The sequence below is a fragment of the Oncorhynchus masou genome, chromosome 26 (genome assembly GCF_036934945.1).
Source record: "Oncorhynchus masou masou isolate Uvic2021 chromosome 26, UVic_Omas_1.1, whole genome shotgun sequence".
In the NCBI taxonomy this organism is placed as follows: Eukaryota; Metazoa; Chordata; class Actinopteri; order Salmoniformes; family Salmonidae; genus Oncorhynchus; species Oncorhynchus masou.
The window spans coordinates 22,099,522-22,116,468 of record NC_088237.1 but is presented as its reverse complement, the minus strand read 5'-3'; the positions used below and the strand labels follow the sequence as shown (position 1 = coordinate 22,116,468).

Here is a 16,947-nt window from a genome sequence, read left to right as displayed (position 1 = left end):
GACTCCAACCTAAGTGTATGGTAACTTCCGACTTCAACTGTATGTTCACAGTATAATTCATATTATCTGTAACTCATTTTATTTATGTTACTTTTGAGTGAAATCCTTTCTACTTTGGCATTTGATCCCAATTCAGAGACCAAGAAACAAGCTCACTTTACCGTGGTCGAATGTTTGACAATCATTCCATTTACTCTTTTCTATAGAAACAGAAAGGCTGCATCATGTACATTGATGGTTATAGTTAGTATTTATTGTGCCTTTCTGAAATGATGTACATAGTTAGAGCTGGTAAGTGGACAGAAGATATCAACCTGGGACTGTCGTAGGTTTAGAAAGAATAACAGCATCCTTGTCTCTGTCCTTCAGAGCCACGACTGTTCTGGGCTACTTGCCACAGGAACTACTGGGGACGTCTTGTTATGAGTTCTTCCACCAGGACGACCTGCAACACCTCGCAGAGACACATAGGAAAGGTAATGGAGAATAGTTTGGTTTTCTTTCGTATCTACGTATGGGTGAGAACCATATGTTCTCCAGATGTGCAGGGTGCTCAAACAGATATGAATTATGTTTCGGTTGCACTTTATTTCGGGTTACAGAAAATGACCAGGTTCTTACCTTTGTCGCATGGTAAAATGGTAATTACACCATAATACCCTGTGCATTACTTGTTTTTTATTAGGGGTGGGGGGTGATACAAACACATTTCAGTGATAGAGGTGCTGTTTTGTGTCTCAACAGTTCTCCGCAGTAAAGAGAAGATTGAGACCAGCTGCTACAAGTTCAAAACAAAACTTGGCTCCTTCGTCATGCTTCAAAGTCAGTGGTTTAGTTTTATAAACCCGTGGACCAAAGAAGTGGAGTTTATTGTGTCAACAAACCGAGTTTTGTAAGTGCCTTTTCACATTAGGTCTAGATTGTGGGTTGGCCTCCCGGGTGGCACAGTGGTTGCTGTGCCACCAGGGACTCTGGGTTCCGCCCAGGCTCTGTCGTAACCGGCCGCGACCGGGGGGTCCGTGGGGCGACGCACAATTGGCCTAGCGTCGTCCGGGTTGGGGAGGGTTTGGCCGGTAGGGATATCCTTGTCTCATCGCGCACCAGCGACTCCTGTGGCGTGCTGGGCGCAGTGCACGCTAACCAAGGTTGCCAGGTGCACGGTGTTTTCTCTGACACATTGGTGCGGCTGGCTTCCGGGTTGGATGCGCGCTGTGTTAAGAAGCAGTGCGGCTTGGTTGGGTTGTGTATCGGAGGACGCATGACTTTCAACCTTCGTCTCTCCCGAGCCCGTACGGGAGTTGTAGCGATGAAACAAGATAGTAACTACTAAAACAATTGGATACCACGAAATTGGGGAGAAAAAGGGGTAAAATTCAATAACAAAAAAAAACAAAAAAAATAGATTGTGGGTTGAATAATCTATAATGATATTCAGTAAAAATACATTTAATTATCTGCTTTGAATCAAGACACAATTTCAGTCAAAATTATCCCATTTTGGACCCAAAATGTAGCTGCTGTTCGAGAGTCCTCAGCGTTGTACTAATGACATCATACAAGGGATGTACAATGATTTGTTGTCTGTTCCCTCTCCACACACAGGGGACCTGGTCACACAGAAACTGAACAGCCGAGCAGCTCCGAGCTGTTGGACGGTAAGGAAAGGAATATTCGTCCTGGTCATTCTGGATATAGTTTGGGTGTTTTTGACTGACCTCAGCTCACTGTCCTGACCCCTCCCTCTGTTACAGAAGAGAGAAAACGTACTATCCTTATCCCTGGCATCTCCAGTGGCATGGCCACTATGATCTACGCTGGCAGCATAGGGACCCAGATAGCAAATGAGCTCTTGGACTCCAACAGGTTTGTTGCATGTATTATGGCATTGTAATCCAAGATGGCGTAGCAGTTAGACGTATTTGTCCTTCGTCTTGTCGTATCCCATGTATATATATTTTTCTTCGCATATCTTTTTTTATTTTTTGAAACCCTTACTTCAAAATACTCTCCTGCAACCCACCTCACCCAATGTGGTGTGGACCTGCTTTTTCTCTTAACATATTTTTCTTTGCCTCTTACTGGAATCTCTCCAACATTAACTAGCCAGCTAACTAGCCAGCTGACGGACATCAGCTAATCTTTGTACAACACAATTCAACCAGAGCATACCGGACCTATGTTTTTCTCTCCATGTCCCCGGATTCCTATCGCAAGCTCTGAACCTTCTCACCTTCCGACTTTCGCAGCTAACATCCCCTGAATGCTCGCTGTCTAGAGCACAACGGACTGTTGGCTTAGGAGGCGGTCATCAGCTACCTTTATCCTGGACAACTCTCGCCAGTCTGTACAGCGTTACTCAAACCAGAGCTAGTTGGACTTATTCTTCTCGATATCTCCGGATTCCTACCGCAAGCTCTGAACCTATTTTTTTTACACATTTTTATTATGATATTTAAATATTTTTCCCACCTGGAATTATAGCAGCAAACGACCCCTGAACGCACAGCCGCTAATCTGCAGCCTGCTAGCTATCTTAAGCGCATTGGACTGCTGGCTTAAGAGGCCCTTCGGACATATTTCTTTGGCCACTATACATATTTTGCCAATTGGCCTGGTTTACCACACGGCCCTGCTGATCCGTCCGCTGATGTTAACTGCACGAGGGGGGCACAACAGACTTCCCTCCGTCGCATCATCCCTCTAAGGCCTTTCTGTTAGCCTGCTAGCCCCATGCCGCTAGCTGCTTGAAGCCACGCACTGGACTTGTATGATCACCCGGCTACGCATGCCTTTCCCTAACGTCACCATGCCGTGTCGATTGCTGTTCTGGTTTGTAACTATTGTTTTATTTCACTGTAGGGCCTCTATAGCACTGCTCAACACCCCTCGGCTAACAATTTAGTTCCACCCCCACACACGCAGTGACATCACCTGGTTTAAATGCTATTTCTAGAGACAATATCTCTTTCATTACCACTATATGCACAGGTTTACCCCCACTGTATTCACATCCTACTATACCTTTATCTGTACATTATGCCTTGAATATATTCTACCTTGCCCAGAAATCTGCTCCTTTTACTCTCTGTTCTGAACGTACTAGGCTTCCAGTTCTGTTAGCCTTTAGCCGTACCCTTATTCTACTCCTCCTCTGTTCCTCCGGTGATGTAGAGGTTAATCCAGGCCCTGCAGTGTCTACCTCCACTCCCATCCCCCAGGCTCTCTCATTTGTTGACTTCTGCAACCGTAAAAGCCTTGGTTTCATGCATGTTAACATTAGAAGCCTCCTCCCCAAGTTTGTTTTATTCACTGCCCTAGCACACTCCACCAATCCGGATGTCCTAGCCATGTCTGAATGCTGGGTTAGGAAGACCACCAAAAACCTTGAAATTTCCATTCCTAACTATAACATTTTCCGACAAGATAGAACTGCTAAACCGGGCGGTGTTGCAATTTACTGCAAAGATAACCTGCAGAGTTCTGTCTTACTATCCAGGTCTGTACCCAAACAATTTGAGCTTCTACTTCTAAACATTAACCTTTCCAGAAACAAGTCTCTCACCGTTGCCGCTTGCTATAGACCACCCTCTGCCCCCAGCTGTGCCCTCGACACCATATGTGATTTGATTGCCCCCCATCTATCTTCTGAGCTCGTGCTGCGAGGTGACCTAAACTGTGACATGCTTAACACCCCGGCCATCCTACAATCTAAGCTTGATGCCCTCAATCTCACACAATTTATCAATGAACCTACCAGATATAACCCCAAATCCGTAAACACGGGCACCCTCATAATATCATCCTAACTAACTCACCCTCCAAATACACCTCTGCTGTTTTCAACCAAGATCTCAGCGATCACTGCCTCATTGCCTGCATCCGTAATGGGTCTGCGAGCAAATGACCACCCCTCATCACTGTCAAACGCTCCCTTAAACACTTCTGCGAGCAAGCCTTTCTAATCGACCTGGCCGGGGTATCCTGGAAGGACATTGACCTCATCCCGACAGTAGAGGATGCCTGGTTATTCTTTAAAAGTGCCTTCCTCACCATCTTAAATAGGCATGCCCCATTCAAAAAAATGTAGAACCAGGAATAGATATAGCCCTTGGTTCACTCCAGACCTGTCTGCCCTTGACCAGCACAAAAACATCCTGTGGCGTTCTGCATTAGCATCGAATAGCCCCCGTGATATGCAACTTTTCAGGGAAGTTAGGAACCAATATACACAGGCAGTTAGGAAAGCTAAGGCTAACTTTTTTAAACAGAAATTTGCATCCTGCAGTACAAACTCAAAAAAGTTCTGGGACACGGTAAAGTCCATGGAGAATAAGAGCACCTCATCCCAGCTACCCACTGCTCTGAGGCTAGGAAACACTGTTACAACCGACAAATCCACTATAATTGAGAATTTCAATAAGCATTTCTCTACGGCTGGCCATGCTTTCCACCTGGCTACCCCACCCCGGTCAACTGCCCGGCACCCTCCACAGCAACCCGCCCAAGCCCCCACCATTTCTCCTTCACCCATATCCAGATAGCTGATCTTCTGAAACAGCTGCAAAATCTGGACCCCTACAAATCAGCCGGGCTAGACAATCTGGACCCTCTCTTTCTTAAATTATCTGCAGAAATTGTTGCAACCCCTATTACTAGCCTGTTCGACCTCTCTTTTGTATCGTCTGAGATTCCAAAGATTGGAAAGCTGCCGCGGTCATCCCCCTCTTCAAAGGGGGAGACACTCTAGACTCAAACTGCTACAGACCTATATCTATCTTACCCTGCATCTCTATGGTCTTCAAAACCAAGTTAACAAACAGATTACTGACCATTTTGAATCACATCGTACCTTCTTCGCTATGCAATGTGGTTTCCGAGCTGGTCATGGGTGCACCTCAGCCACGCTCAAGGTCCTTAACGATATCATAACTGCCATCGATAAGAGACATTACTGTGCAGCTGTATTCATCCACCTGGCCAAGGCTTTCGACTCTGTCAATCACCACATTCTTATTGGCAGACTCAACAGCCTTGGTTTCTCAAATGATTGCCTCACCTGGTTCACCAACTACTACTCTAATAGAGCTCAGTGTGTCAAATCGGAGGGCCTGTTGTCCGGGCCTCTTGCAGTCTCTATGGGGGTGCCACAGGGTTCAATTCTCGGGCCGACTCTCTTCTATGTATACATCAATGATGTCGCTCTTGCTGCTGGCGATTCTCTAATCCACCTCTACGCAGATGACACCATTCTGTATACTTCTGGCCCTTCTTTGGACACTGTTAACTAACCTCCAGACGAGCTTCAATGCCATACAACTCTCCTTCCATCTCCTCCAACTGCTCTTAAAAGCAAATAAAACTAAATGCATGCTATTCAACCGATCATTGCCGCACCTGCCCGCCCATCCAGCATCACTACTCTGGACGGCTCTGACTTAGAATAGGTGGATAACTACAAATACCTAGGTGTCTGGCTAGACTGTAAACTCTCCTTCCAGACTCACATTAAGCATCTCCAACCCAAAATTAAATCTAGAATCGGCTTCCTATTTCGCAAAAAGCTTCCTTCATTCATGCTGCCAAACATACCCTCGTAAAACTGACCATCCTACCGATCCTTGACTTCGGCGATGTCATCTATAAAATAGCCTCCAACACTCTACTCAGCAAACTGGATGTAGTCTATCACAGTGCCATCCGTTTTGTCACCAAAGCCCCATATACTACCCACCACTGCGACTTGTACACTCTCGTTGGCTGGCCCTCGCTTCATACTCATCGCCAAACCCACTGGCTACAGGTTATCTACAAGTCTCTGCTAGGTAAAGCCCCGCCCTATCTCAGCTCGCTGGTCACCATAGCAGCAGCCACTCGTAACACACGTTCCAGCAGGTATATCTCACCGGTCACCCCCAAAGCCAATTCCTCCTTTGGTCACCTTTCCTTCTAGTTCTCTGCTGCCACTGACTGTAACGAACTGCAAAAATCACTGAAGCTGGAGATTCCCATCTCCCTCACTAGCTTTAAGAACCAGCTGTCAGAGCAGCTAACATATCACTGCACCTGTACATAGCCCATCTGTATACAGCCCATCTATCTACCTCATTCCCATACTGTATTTATTTATTTTGCTCCTTTTTCACCACAGTATCTCTACTTGCACATCCATCTTTTGCACATCTACCATTCCAGTGTTTAATTGCCATATTGTAATTACTTCGCCACCATGGCCTATTTATTGCCTTAACTCCCTTATTTGACCTTTTTTGCACTCACTGTATATAGACTTTGTTTTCTTTTTTCTACTCTTATTGACTGTATGTTTTGTTCATTCCATGTGTAACTCTGTGTTGTTGTATGTGTCGAACTGCTATGCTTTATCTTGGCCAGGTTGCAGTTGCAAATGAGAACTTGTTCTCAACTAGCTTACCTGGTTAAATAAAGTTGAAATGAATAAATAAATAAAATAAAATAGTTTTCAATAGCTTTGTTTTTACAGAGCTTTCTGGTACTTGTACAGTCAGCTTACATCGTTTTTTGTTTTATTGGCTCCTGAACATTTTGTTACATTTGTTCTGCTTTCTTCCACCGCCAAAATGTCTCTGTTGCATAGACAATGTCTCTGTGTCTGTGCAGGGTCAATTGTTCTCCATCGAGTGGAACCTCCAGTCCCTTCTGTCCATCTCAGGACAGGTCTCCAATGGTCTCCTCTCATGCCAACGTGAGTCGCAAAACCTAACGTCCCTTCTCATCCTACATTGTCTTTAGGGCCCTAGGCAGTAGTTGCATGTTGACAAAAAAAAAACTATTTTCATTACAGCATAAAGGGAGAGAGTATGGTGTTTTTTACATGCAGGTCACAACCATAACCCATTAGATACTCCCTATGAACATATGCCTTGCATAGACTACAAACTTTTAAACTGATTGTAATATTTTGATGTACTTTAACTTATCAATAACCAGGGTAAATATTACCCCTCTTAATAGGTGCGCTTGAATTGTTTTGTGAATGGAACTTTGTATCAAAAAATCTATAGAGCAAAAATGTTCTGTAACATTATGTACCCACTTGTCCTCTTGCAGATGCCAAATGAGGAGGTGACTGACTCCGATACAGTGAGCAAGTCTGTATCAGATTCTGCTTCAAAGGGGGCCACATACGCTGGCAGCAACACACATATGGACACAGGTAGTTACCATTCAAAATCCTATACAAAGTCATTTTTTATTAAAAACATTTATTCCGCCTTTATTTAACCAGGTAGGCCAGTTGAGAACAAGTTCTCATTTACAACTGCGACCTGGCCAATATAAAGCAAAGAAGTGCAACACAAACAACACAGAGTTACACACGGGATGAACAAATGTATAGTCAATAACACAATAGAAACATCTATATACAGTGTGTGCAAATGTAGTAATACTAGGGAGGTAAGGCAATAAATAGGCCATAGTGGTGAAATAATTACAATTTAGCAATTAAACACTGGAGTGATAGTGCAGAATATGAATGTGCAAGTAGAGATCCTGGGGTGCAAAGGAGCAAAAAAATGAATAACAATATGGGGATGAGGTAGTTGGGTGGGCTATTTACAGATGGGCTGTGTACAGGTGCAGTGATCGGTAAGATGCTCTGACAGCTGATGCTTAAAGTTAGTGAGGGAGATATAGACTCTAGCTTCAGTGATTTTTGCAATTCATTCCAGTCATTGGCAGCAGAGAACTGGAAGGAATGGCGGCCAAAGGAGGAGTTGGCTTTGTGGAGGACCAGTGAAAAATACTTGCTGGAGCGCGTGCTACGGGTGGGTGCTGCTATGGTGACCAGTGAGCTGAGATAAGGCGGGCTTTACCTAGCAGTGGTGGGTAGTATATGGGGCTTTGGTGACAAAACGGATGGCACTGTGATAGACTACATCCAATTTGCTGAGTAGAGTGTTGGAGGCTATTTTGTAAATGACATCGCCGAAGTAAAGGATATGTAGGATAGTCAGTTTTACGAGGGTATGTTTGGCAGCATGAGTGAAGGATGCTTTGTTATGAAATAGGAAGCTGATTCTAGATTTAATTTTGGATTGGAGATGCTTAATGTGAGTCTGGAAGGAGAGTTTACAGTCTAACATTGATCAGTGATCGGTTGAAGAGCACACATGTAGTTTTGCTTGCATTTTAGAGCAGTTGGAGGCCACGGAAGGAGTGATGTATGGCATTGAAGCTCATCTGGAGGTTTGTTAACACAGTGTCCAAAGAAGGGCCAGAAGTATACAGAATGGTCTCATCTGCATAGAGGTGGATCAGCGAATCACCAGCAGCAAGAGCAACATCATTGATGAATACAGAGAAAAGAGTCGGCCCTAGAAATGAACCCTATGGCACTCCCATAGAGACTGCCAGAGGTCCGGACAACAGGCCCTCCGATTGCATGACACAAGTCATTTTTCCAACAATTGTTTACAGACGGATTATTTCACTTATAATTCACTGTATCACAATTAAAGTGGGTCAGATGTTTACATACACCAAGTTGACTGTGCCTTTAAACAGCTTGGAAAATTCCAGAAAATGATGGCTTTAGAAACTTCTTATATGCTAATTGACATAATTTGAGTCAATTGGAGGTCTACCTGTGGATGTATTTCAAGGCCTATCTTCAAACTCAGTGCCTCTGCTTGACATCATGGGAAAATCTAAAGAAATCAGCAAAGACCTCCGAAAAAAATGATGGACCTCCACAAGTCTGGTTCATCCTTGGGAGCAATTTCCAAAGGCCTGAAGGAACCACCTTCATCTGTACAAACAATAGTACGCAAGTATAAACACCATGGGACCACGCAGCCGCCATACCGCTCAGGAAGGAGACGCGTTCTGTCTCCTAGAGATGAATGTACTTTGGTACGAAAAGTGCAAATCAATCCCAGAACATCAGCAAAAGACCTTGTGAATATGCTGGAGGAAATAATCTATATCCACAGTAAAACGAGTCCTATATCGACATAACCTGAAAGGCCGCTCAGCAAGGAAGAAGCCACTGCTCCAAAATCGCCATAAAAAAGCCAGACTATGGTTTGCAACTGCACATGGGGACAAAGATCATACTTTTTGGAGAAATGTTCTCTGGTCTGATGAAACAAAAATATAACTGTTTGGCCATAATGACTGTTGTTATGTTTGGAGGAAAAAGGGGGATGCTTGCAAGCCGAAGAACACCACCCCAACTGTGAAACACGGGGTGGCAGCATCATGTTGTGGGGGTGCTTTGTTGCAGGAGGGACTGGTGCACTTCACAAAATAGAGGGCATCCTGAGGGAGGAAAATTACGTGGATATATTGAAGCAACATCTCAAGATATCAGTCTGGAAGTTAAAGTTTGGTTGCAAATGGGTTTTCCAAATGGACAATGACCCCAAGCATACTTCCAAAGTTGTGGCAAAATAGCTTAAGGACAACAAAGTCAAGGTATTGGAGTGGTCATCACAAAGCCCTGACCTCAATCCTATAGAAAATGTGTGGGCAGAACTGAAAAGCGTTTGTAAGCAAGGAGGCCTACAAACCTGACTGAGTTTCACCAGCTCTGTCAATCGGATTGGGCCAAAATTCACCCAATTTATTGTGGGAAGCTTGTGGTAGGCTACCTGAAACGTTTGACCAAAGTTAACCAATTTAATGGCAATGCTACCAAATACTAATTGAGTGTATGCAAACTTCTGACCCACTGGGAATGTGATGAAAGAAATAAAAGCTGAAATAAATCACTCTCTTCTATTATACTGACGTTTCACATTCCTAAAATGAAGTTGTTATCCTAACTGACCTAAAACAGGGAATATTTACGAGGATTAAATGTCCAGAATTGTGAAAAACTGAGTTGAAATATATTCAAATCAAGTCAAATCAAAGTTTATTTGTCACGTGCACCGAATACAACAGGTGAAATGCTTACTTACAGGCTCTAACCAATGGTGCGGAAAAAAAGGTGTGTGTGTAGGTAAGTAAAGAAATAAAACAATAGTTAAAATACATTTGAAAAAAGAGTAGCAAGGCTATATACAGACACCTGTTAGTCAGGCTTATTGAGGTAGTATGTACATGTAGGTATCGTTAAAGTGACAATGCATATATGATGAACAGAGAGTAGCAGAAGCGTAAAAAGAGGGGTTGGCGGGTGGTGGGTGGGACACAATGCAGATAGCCCGGTTAGCCAATGTGCGGGAGCACTGGTTGGTCGGGCCAATTTAGGTAGTATGTACATGAATGTATAGTTAAAATGACTATGCATATAAGATAAACAGAGAGTAGCAGCAGCGTAAAATAGGGGGTGGGGGGGTTACACAATGCAAATAGTCCGGGTAACCATTTGATTACTTGTTCAGGAGTCTTATGGCTTGGCGGTAAGAACTGTTGAGATTTTTATTTATTTTTCCTACACTTGGCACTCCTGTACAGCTTGCCATGCGGTAGTAGAGAGAACAGTCTATGACTGGGGTGGCTGGGGTCTTTGACAGTTTTTAGGGCCTTCCTCTGACACCGCCTGGTGTAGAGGTCCTGGATGGCAGGCAGCTTTAACCCAGTGATGTACTGGTCCGTACGCACTACCCTCTGAAGTGCCTTGCGGTCGAGCAATTGCCGTACCAGGCAGTGACGCAACCGGTCAGGATGCTCTCGATGTTGCAGCTGTAGAACCTTTTGAGGATCTCTGGACCCATGCCAAATCGTTTTAGTTTCCTGAGGGGGAATAGGCTTTGTCGTGCCCTCTTTACGACTGTCTTGGTGTGTTTGGACCAATCTAGTTTGTTGTTGATGTGGACACCAAGGAATTTGAAGCTCTCACCCTGCTCCACTACAGCCCCGTCGATGAGAATGGACATGTGCTCGGTGTTCCTTTTCCTGTAATCCACAATCATCTTCTTAGTCTTGGTTACGTTAAGGGATAGGTTGTTATTCTGGCACCACCAGGCCAGGTCTCTGACCTCCTCCCTATAGGCTGTCTTGTCGTTGATCACTGTTGTGTCGTCAGCAAACTTAATGATGGTATTGGAGTTGTGCCTAGCCATGCAGTCATGGGTGAACAGGGAGTACAGGAGGGGACTGAGCACGCACCCCTGGGGAGCTCCAATGTTGAGGATCAGCGTGGCAGATGTGTTGCTACCTACTATCACCATCTGTGGGGCAGCCTGTCAGGAAGTCCAGGATCCAGTTGCAGAGGGAGGTGTCACAGGTTCCTTAGCTTGGTGATGAGCTTTGAGGGCACTATGGTGTTGAACGCTGAGCTGTAGTCAACGGGCAGCATTCTCACATAGGTGTTCCTTTGTCCAGATGGGAAAGGGCATTGTGGAGTGCAATAGAGATTGCATCATCTGTGGATCTGTTTGCGTGGTATGCAAATTGGAGTGGCTCTAGGGTTTCTGGGATAATGGTGTTGATATGAGGCATTACCAGCCTTTCAAAGCACTTCATGGCTACGGACGTGAGTGCTACGGGTCTGTAGTCATTTAGGCAGGTTGCCTTTGTGTTCTTGGGCACAGGGACTATGATGGTCTGTTTAAAGCATGTTGGTATTACAGACTCAATCAGGGACATGTTGAAAATGTCAGTGATGTTTGATGGTTCAGCGCAGAGCATAGCGGGATTTCTTGTAGGCTTCTGGGTTAGAGTCCCACACCTTGAAAGCGGCAGCTCTTCAGCTCAGTACGAATGTTCCCTGTAATCCATGGCTTCTGGTTGCATCTGCTTCATCTGACCATTTTTTTATAGACCGTGCTTCCTGCTGGTGCTTCCTGCTTTTAATTTTAGCTTGTAAGCAGGAATCAGGATGATGGAGTTGTGGTCGGATTTACCAAATGGAAGGCGAGGGAGAGCTTTGTACGCGTCTCTGTGTGTGGAGTACAGGTGATCTAGAATTTGTTTTCCCTCTGGTTGCACATTTAACATGTTGATAGAGATTTGGTAGAACTGATTTAAGTTTCCCTGCATTAAAGTCTCCGGCAACCAGGATCGTGAGTGGTTTCCTGTTGGCTTATTTCCTTATAGAGCTGACTGAGTGCAGTCTTAGTGCCAGCATCTGTCTGTGGTGGTAAATAAACAGCCACGAAAAGTATAGCTGAAAACTCTCTAGGCAAGTAGTGTGGCCTGCAGTTTATCACAATATACTCTACTTCAGGCGAGCAAAATCTAGAGACTTCCTTAGATTTATTGCACCAGCTGTTGTTTACAAATATGCACAGACCCCCCCCGACTTACCGGAGTGTGCTGTTCTATCCTGCCGGTGCAGCGTGTATCCCGCTAGCTGAATATACATGTCGTCATTCAGCCACGATTCCATGAAACATAAGATATTACAGTTTTTGATGTCCTGTTGGTAGGATATTCATGATCGTACCTCGTCTAGTTTATTGTCCAATGATTGCACGTTGGCGAGTAATATTGACGGTAATGGCATCTTTCCTAGTTGCCTTCTGCGGGTTCAGACCAGGCATCCGGCTCTTCGTCCTCTACGTCTTTTCCTTTTGCGAATAATTGGGATGTCTGCCCTGTGGGGTGTTTGGAGAATATTGTGTGAGTCCCGCTTGTTGTTGTTGTTGAAGAAATCTTTGTCTAATCCGAGGTGAGTGATCGCTGTCCTGATATCCAGAAGCTCGTTTCTTCCGTAAGATACGTTTGCAGAAACATTACGTACAAAATAATTTACAAATATCGCCAAAAAACCCCACATAATAGCACAATTGGTTAGGAGACCGTAAAATGGCGGCCAACTCCTCCGGCGCCATTTGGCTTATTTGGCTAAGGTGTATGTAAACTTCCATCTTCAACTGTATGACTAACATAACTTTGTATTGGTTGATTTTGATGACAGCCCGTTCTCCCCAAGCAGAAAGCTCCCAGATTAACCTGGACAGCATGGTGGGACCAGGCCTCAGTATCCTGAGCAACGACGAGGCTGCCATGGCCGTCATCATGAGCCTGCTGGAGACTGATGCCAACCTGGGGGACGCAGTAGACTTTGACAACATGCACTGGTCTCACTAGCAGAGATTCAAATGCCATGAATTCAGGAGAAGAATTTAGATTCCAATTCAAGATTTGAAAAATGCTATTTATTCTTATCTACATTACTTCATTTAAGCATTTTCAAAGAGGATTTCTACCAATTCCTGAATTGGGATTTCAATTCACTTCCAGAATTGAAATGGAATTGACCCCCAACTCCATCAGTCCTTAACTCTGTAGTTTATGGTTAGACAAACTCCAACCAGGGACTATTTTCATGTGCTCCGCTACCAATGAAACAGATTTATGTGCTTCTGAGGAACTTCTACAGCTCTCTGTTTAAGTTTCAGCAAGTGAAATCCAGCCTGAGCTAAGATCAGCAAACTCTTTGGTGGCTTGCACAGCTGGTTCAATTGGTGTGGATTTTTTTGATCAATGTTTCAATGTAACTGAATGTGTACTAAAACCACCCGAGATTGCCTATATCTGAGGGGTCACAGATCGATACCAGTTCGGTACTCTTGGGGTTCCCACAGGTGTGAAAGTGATCAACCCAAATTCCAAGGGAGTGGACAAAGGCATAGGTTAATCAATTACAAAGAATATTAACTTTGAACACTGATCACTTGTGTGAATAACTTGAAATGAAACATTACAACGGTGTCTTCACTCAAATTGTCATTGTCTGTTATTACAAAGTGAAATTGTATATTGTTCTATTTGCTCTTGCGTTGTAGGCTTCTGTGTAGATGAATCAATATTGCTGCCATGTCTATTGTAAAGACAGCGGCATACCTTTTTCTGAAGTTACTCAGAAGTAGAGCTGCTTCTTTTGAAATGTTTTCATTTACACTGAAACAGAACACCCTGAAGATGCACCTGCAGGGATGTGATGGAGGCTAAACGCTCAAACACTTTTGTATTTTGTGAAAAGCATTTACACACTTATTATGCAACGTTGGCGTTGTTAGCAATAGCCTGTGCGTTGCCTATCCTAGAGGAACACAATGGAAATAAGCTCTCAGGCTTTATTATGTTTTGTCCTCAATGGTTTTAAGTATCTGGTCTTCAACTTTTTAATGATCAAATCAAATACTCACTGCCCGTCACCACAACCAGCGTTCAGCGCTTACTCACGTTTAATTCTTTACCATCCCTGTTCATCTGAGCTTATACAAACACATCCTAGTTTGTTTGAAATGTGTAGGTGTGAAACAATCCAGTCAAGGAAAACAATGCTTGAAAACAACCTTTTGAACCTCGCTTCAGCAAACTATTGTGAAAGCCTCTTTAGTCCCAGAACCAATCTCAGTACCGTGTCTGCTTTTACTATGAACAGAGCATTACTTTCTGTGTGAAGTTTGCACATCTTCCAAATACTTAAAATCCAAGTGCATGAAAAGAAATGAAGTCTCTGTTGCTGGGATCCAATCTAAATGCAGTGTACATGTTGTTCTGCAATTGTGAGGGACAAAAGGAAAAATATCCGTGAATCCATAAAGACTTGAATTGCAATGATGTGTGCACTCCTGCAGTGTTGATTTTTGTTGAACTTTTTGGGTGAGGGAAGATCATGGCTTCATGGAATCAAGTAATCTGGCACAGAAAAGCCAATTAATTGGCTGCATGTCAAACTTTGATATTCTTTGGCTCTGACCAATGTATCCACGCAATGCAATTAAACATTCAAAACAAATCTGAACCCATTAACAAAGTTTAATATGAAATGTTTTTATCCTGAAAGTTTGTAAATGTCATTTATAGGCATGACTTAAATATAGAAAATCTGAAAACAGCATTTCAACTCAGATGAAATATAAAAAAATATGTATGTGAATGCAAGAGTAATTGTCGTTAGGAGTACTATGGTCCTTACACTACCCTCTTCCTTTAGAAAGTGAGTCCCTCTGCTTAAGTCCCTTGTGCTCGTACTGATGGGAAATCCCACTTCTGACACCCAATGTAGTTAATTCAGGGGGTACCGAGATTTGATCCCGGTCCCTGTGACTGTCAGTTCAACACCTTAGCCAATACTGTATGTGTGTGCCACCTAAATTATGTCTTCCATAGAGATGCATATGTGTTGACTTAACAGACAATTTAAATATAATTGGCTCAGTTGGTAGAGCATGGTGCTTGCAACACCAAGATTGTGGGGCGGCAGGGTAGCCTAGTGGTTAGAGCGTTGGACTAGTAACCGAAAGGTTGCAAGTTCAAACCCCCGAGCTGACAAGGTACAAATCTGACGTTCTGCCCCTGAACAGGCAGTTAACCCACTGTTCCTAGGCCGTCATTGAAAATAAGAATTTGTTCTTAACTGACTTGCCTAGTAAAATAAAGGTAAAATTTAAAAAAAATTGTGGGTTTGATTCCCGGGGCCACCCATACCTAAAACATATGCAAGACTAAGACGCTTTGGATAAAAGTGTTTGCTAAATGGCACATATTATATTACTTTTGACCAGTCAGAGGTGTAAGGCAGGTATTTCCTTAACTAAATCAGAGGGCAATTTCCATGGTCCAATTAGAGTGGAATTTTTACGTTATTATTTGGCTTAATTTACGGTAAGCTATTTCCTTGTTCGAGTAACACAGCATTTCTCTTAGTGTCATAGTCTCTGAGCACAGTTGAGGCTGTATCTCGCTAAAAGAGGTAAGCATTCCCACTTCCTGTTTTTAGGATCCTATTAAATCAGATGTAGTTGCTGACTTACTTTGTTTGTCTGTATAAAATCAAGATGTCTAATATCTGACAATGGATAAGAGTCCAGTCTTTACAGGCACTGCCCTCTCTAAAGATGAGCTTTACATTGCCAAAGCTAACACCTGTACACAGATCTCATAGTAGGTAACTACAGCCAGCATATTGTGGCAAAGAAGGGGGTCGAGTGATAAATGGCAGATAAAACTAATAAACGGGCTCTGCCCTCTCACTAAAATGGCCACCCCGATCAGAACTACATATCGCAAAATGGCCGACAGCCAAAACGACAATACCCAGGAGCAAGGGGAACGCTTAGAAGTTGGGGCCAAGCCACAGATAAGGGGTCAAGACAAACCAAGAAGAGAGAGTGGAAGGGCTGGAAGGATCTGTGAGCCATAGAGAAAGAGACGATATATATCGGCTGGATTTACCATATATGAGCTGGACTGTTTGGACTTACCTGTTGGTGTTTGGACCTGGACCTACTGAGAACCCGATTTGTGTACCGAACCCTGCTATCCTTGACCTCGCCTGCGGCCTGGGTGGACCAGGACAGAGAAACAAACACACAGGTATTGTCCTGTTCGATTAACTCTCATTCTGGGGTGATTTTGGTGACGGTTTCCCGCTTAATTTGTAACAAACTCTCCTAATCTTGAAGAGGTTTGTTACACGTGGTGGAGAATGTGGGAATATGGACTGACCACACTGCTGGTTAGGTAGAAGAAAACAAATGTTCAGTTAGCACTCGAAAGGGGAGTCAGGTTCTTTTTGTGGCTTTTGTTTGGTTAGGCCAGTTTGCTCAGGGAAATGAGTATGGAGTATGAGGCAACTAGAGTTCAACAAATATTTCATCAGGATGCAATGCGAATGTATCAGGACACGTTACAGGTCCAGCACCTCAGCAATCAGCTGCTCAGAGAAGAGCAAGAAAGAAACACCCGTGAGTTAAGAGAAGGCCTAAAGGGGTTAGCGGACCAAATTTGGGCTCAGTTACCAGCTGAAACTACGCGGAGGCGGGCCAATCATTTTCTTAAAAAAATGACAAAGCAGGATGATGTGGAAGCATATCTCACCATATTCTAAGGGATGGCAGAGTGAGAGGATTGGCCAAAAGAAGAATGGGCAGGGCTTCTGGCACCATACATGGGTGACAGAAGGGGATGCTCAAAAAGCGTATTTCGATCTGGAGTTGAAAGGTGCACAGGATTACAATAAACTAAAGGGAGAGATTTTGACGAGACTGGGAGTGACCGATA

At 43.8% G+C, this 16,947-nt stretch overlaps 1 protein-coding gene across 1 annotated transcript in view; it reads left to right on the top strand.

Annotated features, from left to right (window-relative positions):
- Nucleotides 1-13,653, top strand: part of LOC135515031 (basic helix-loop-helix ARNT-like protein 2) — a 29,441-nt gene extending 15,788 nt beyond the window's left edge. Inside the window, exons 12-18 of the mRNA XM_064938831.1 lie at nt 370-476; nt 745-892; nt 1,603-1,655; nt 1,752-1,863; nt 6,637-6,721; nt 7,087-7,192; nt 12,869-13,653. Of these exons, the coding sequence (XP_064794903.1) occupies nt 370-476; nt 745-892; nt 1,603-1,655; nt 1,752-1,863; nt 6,637-6,721; nt 7,087-7,192; nt 12,869-13,023 (766 nt within the window). The 3' untranslated portion in view covers nt 13,024-13,653. The remainder of the gene's footprint in view (nt 1-369; nt 477-744; nt 893-1,602; nt 1,656-1,751; nt 1,864-6,636; nt 6,722-7,086; nt 7,193-12,868) is intronic.
- The last annotated feature ends 3,294 nt before the right edge of the window (nt 13,654-16,947 follow it).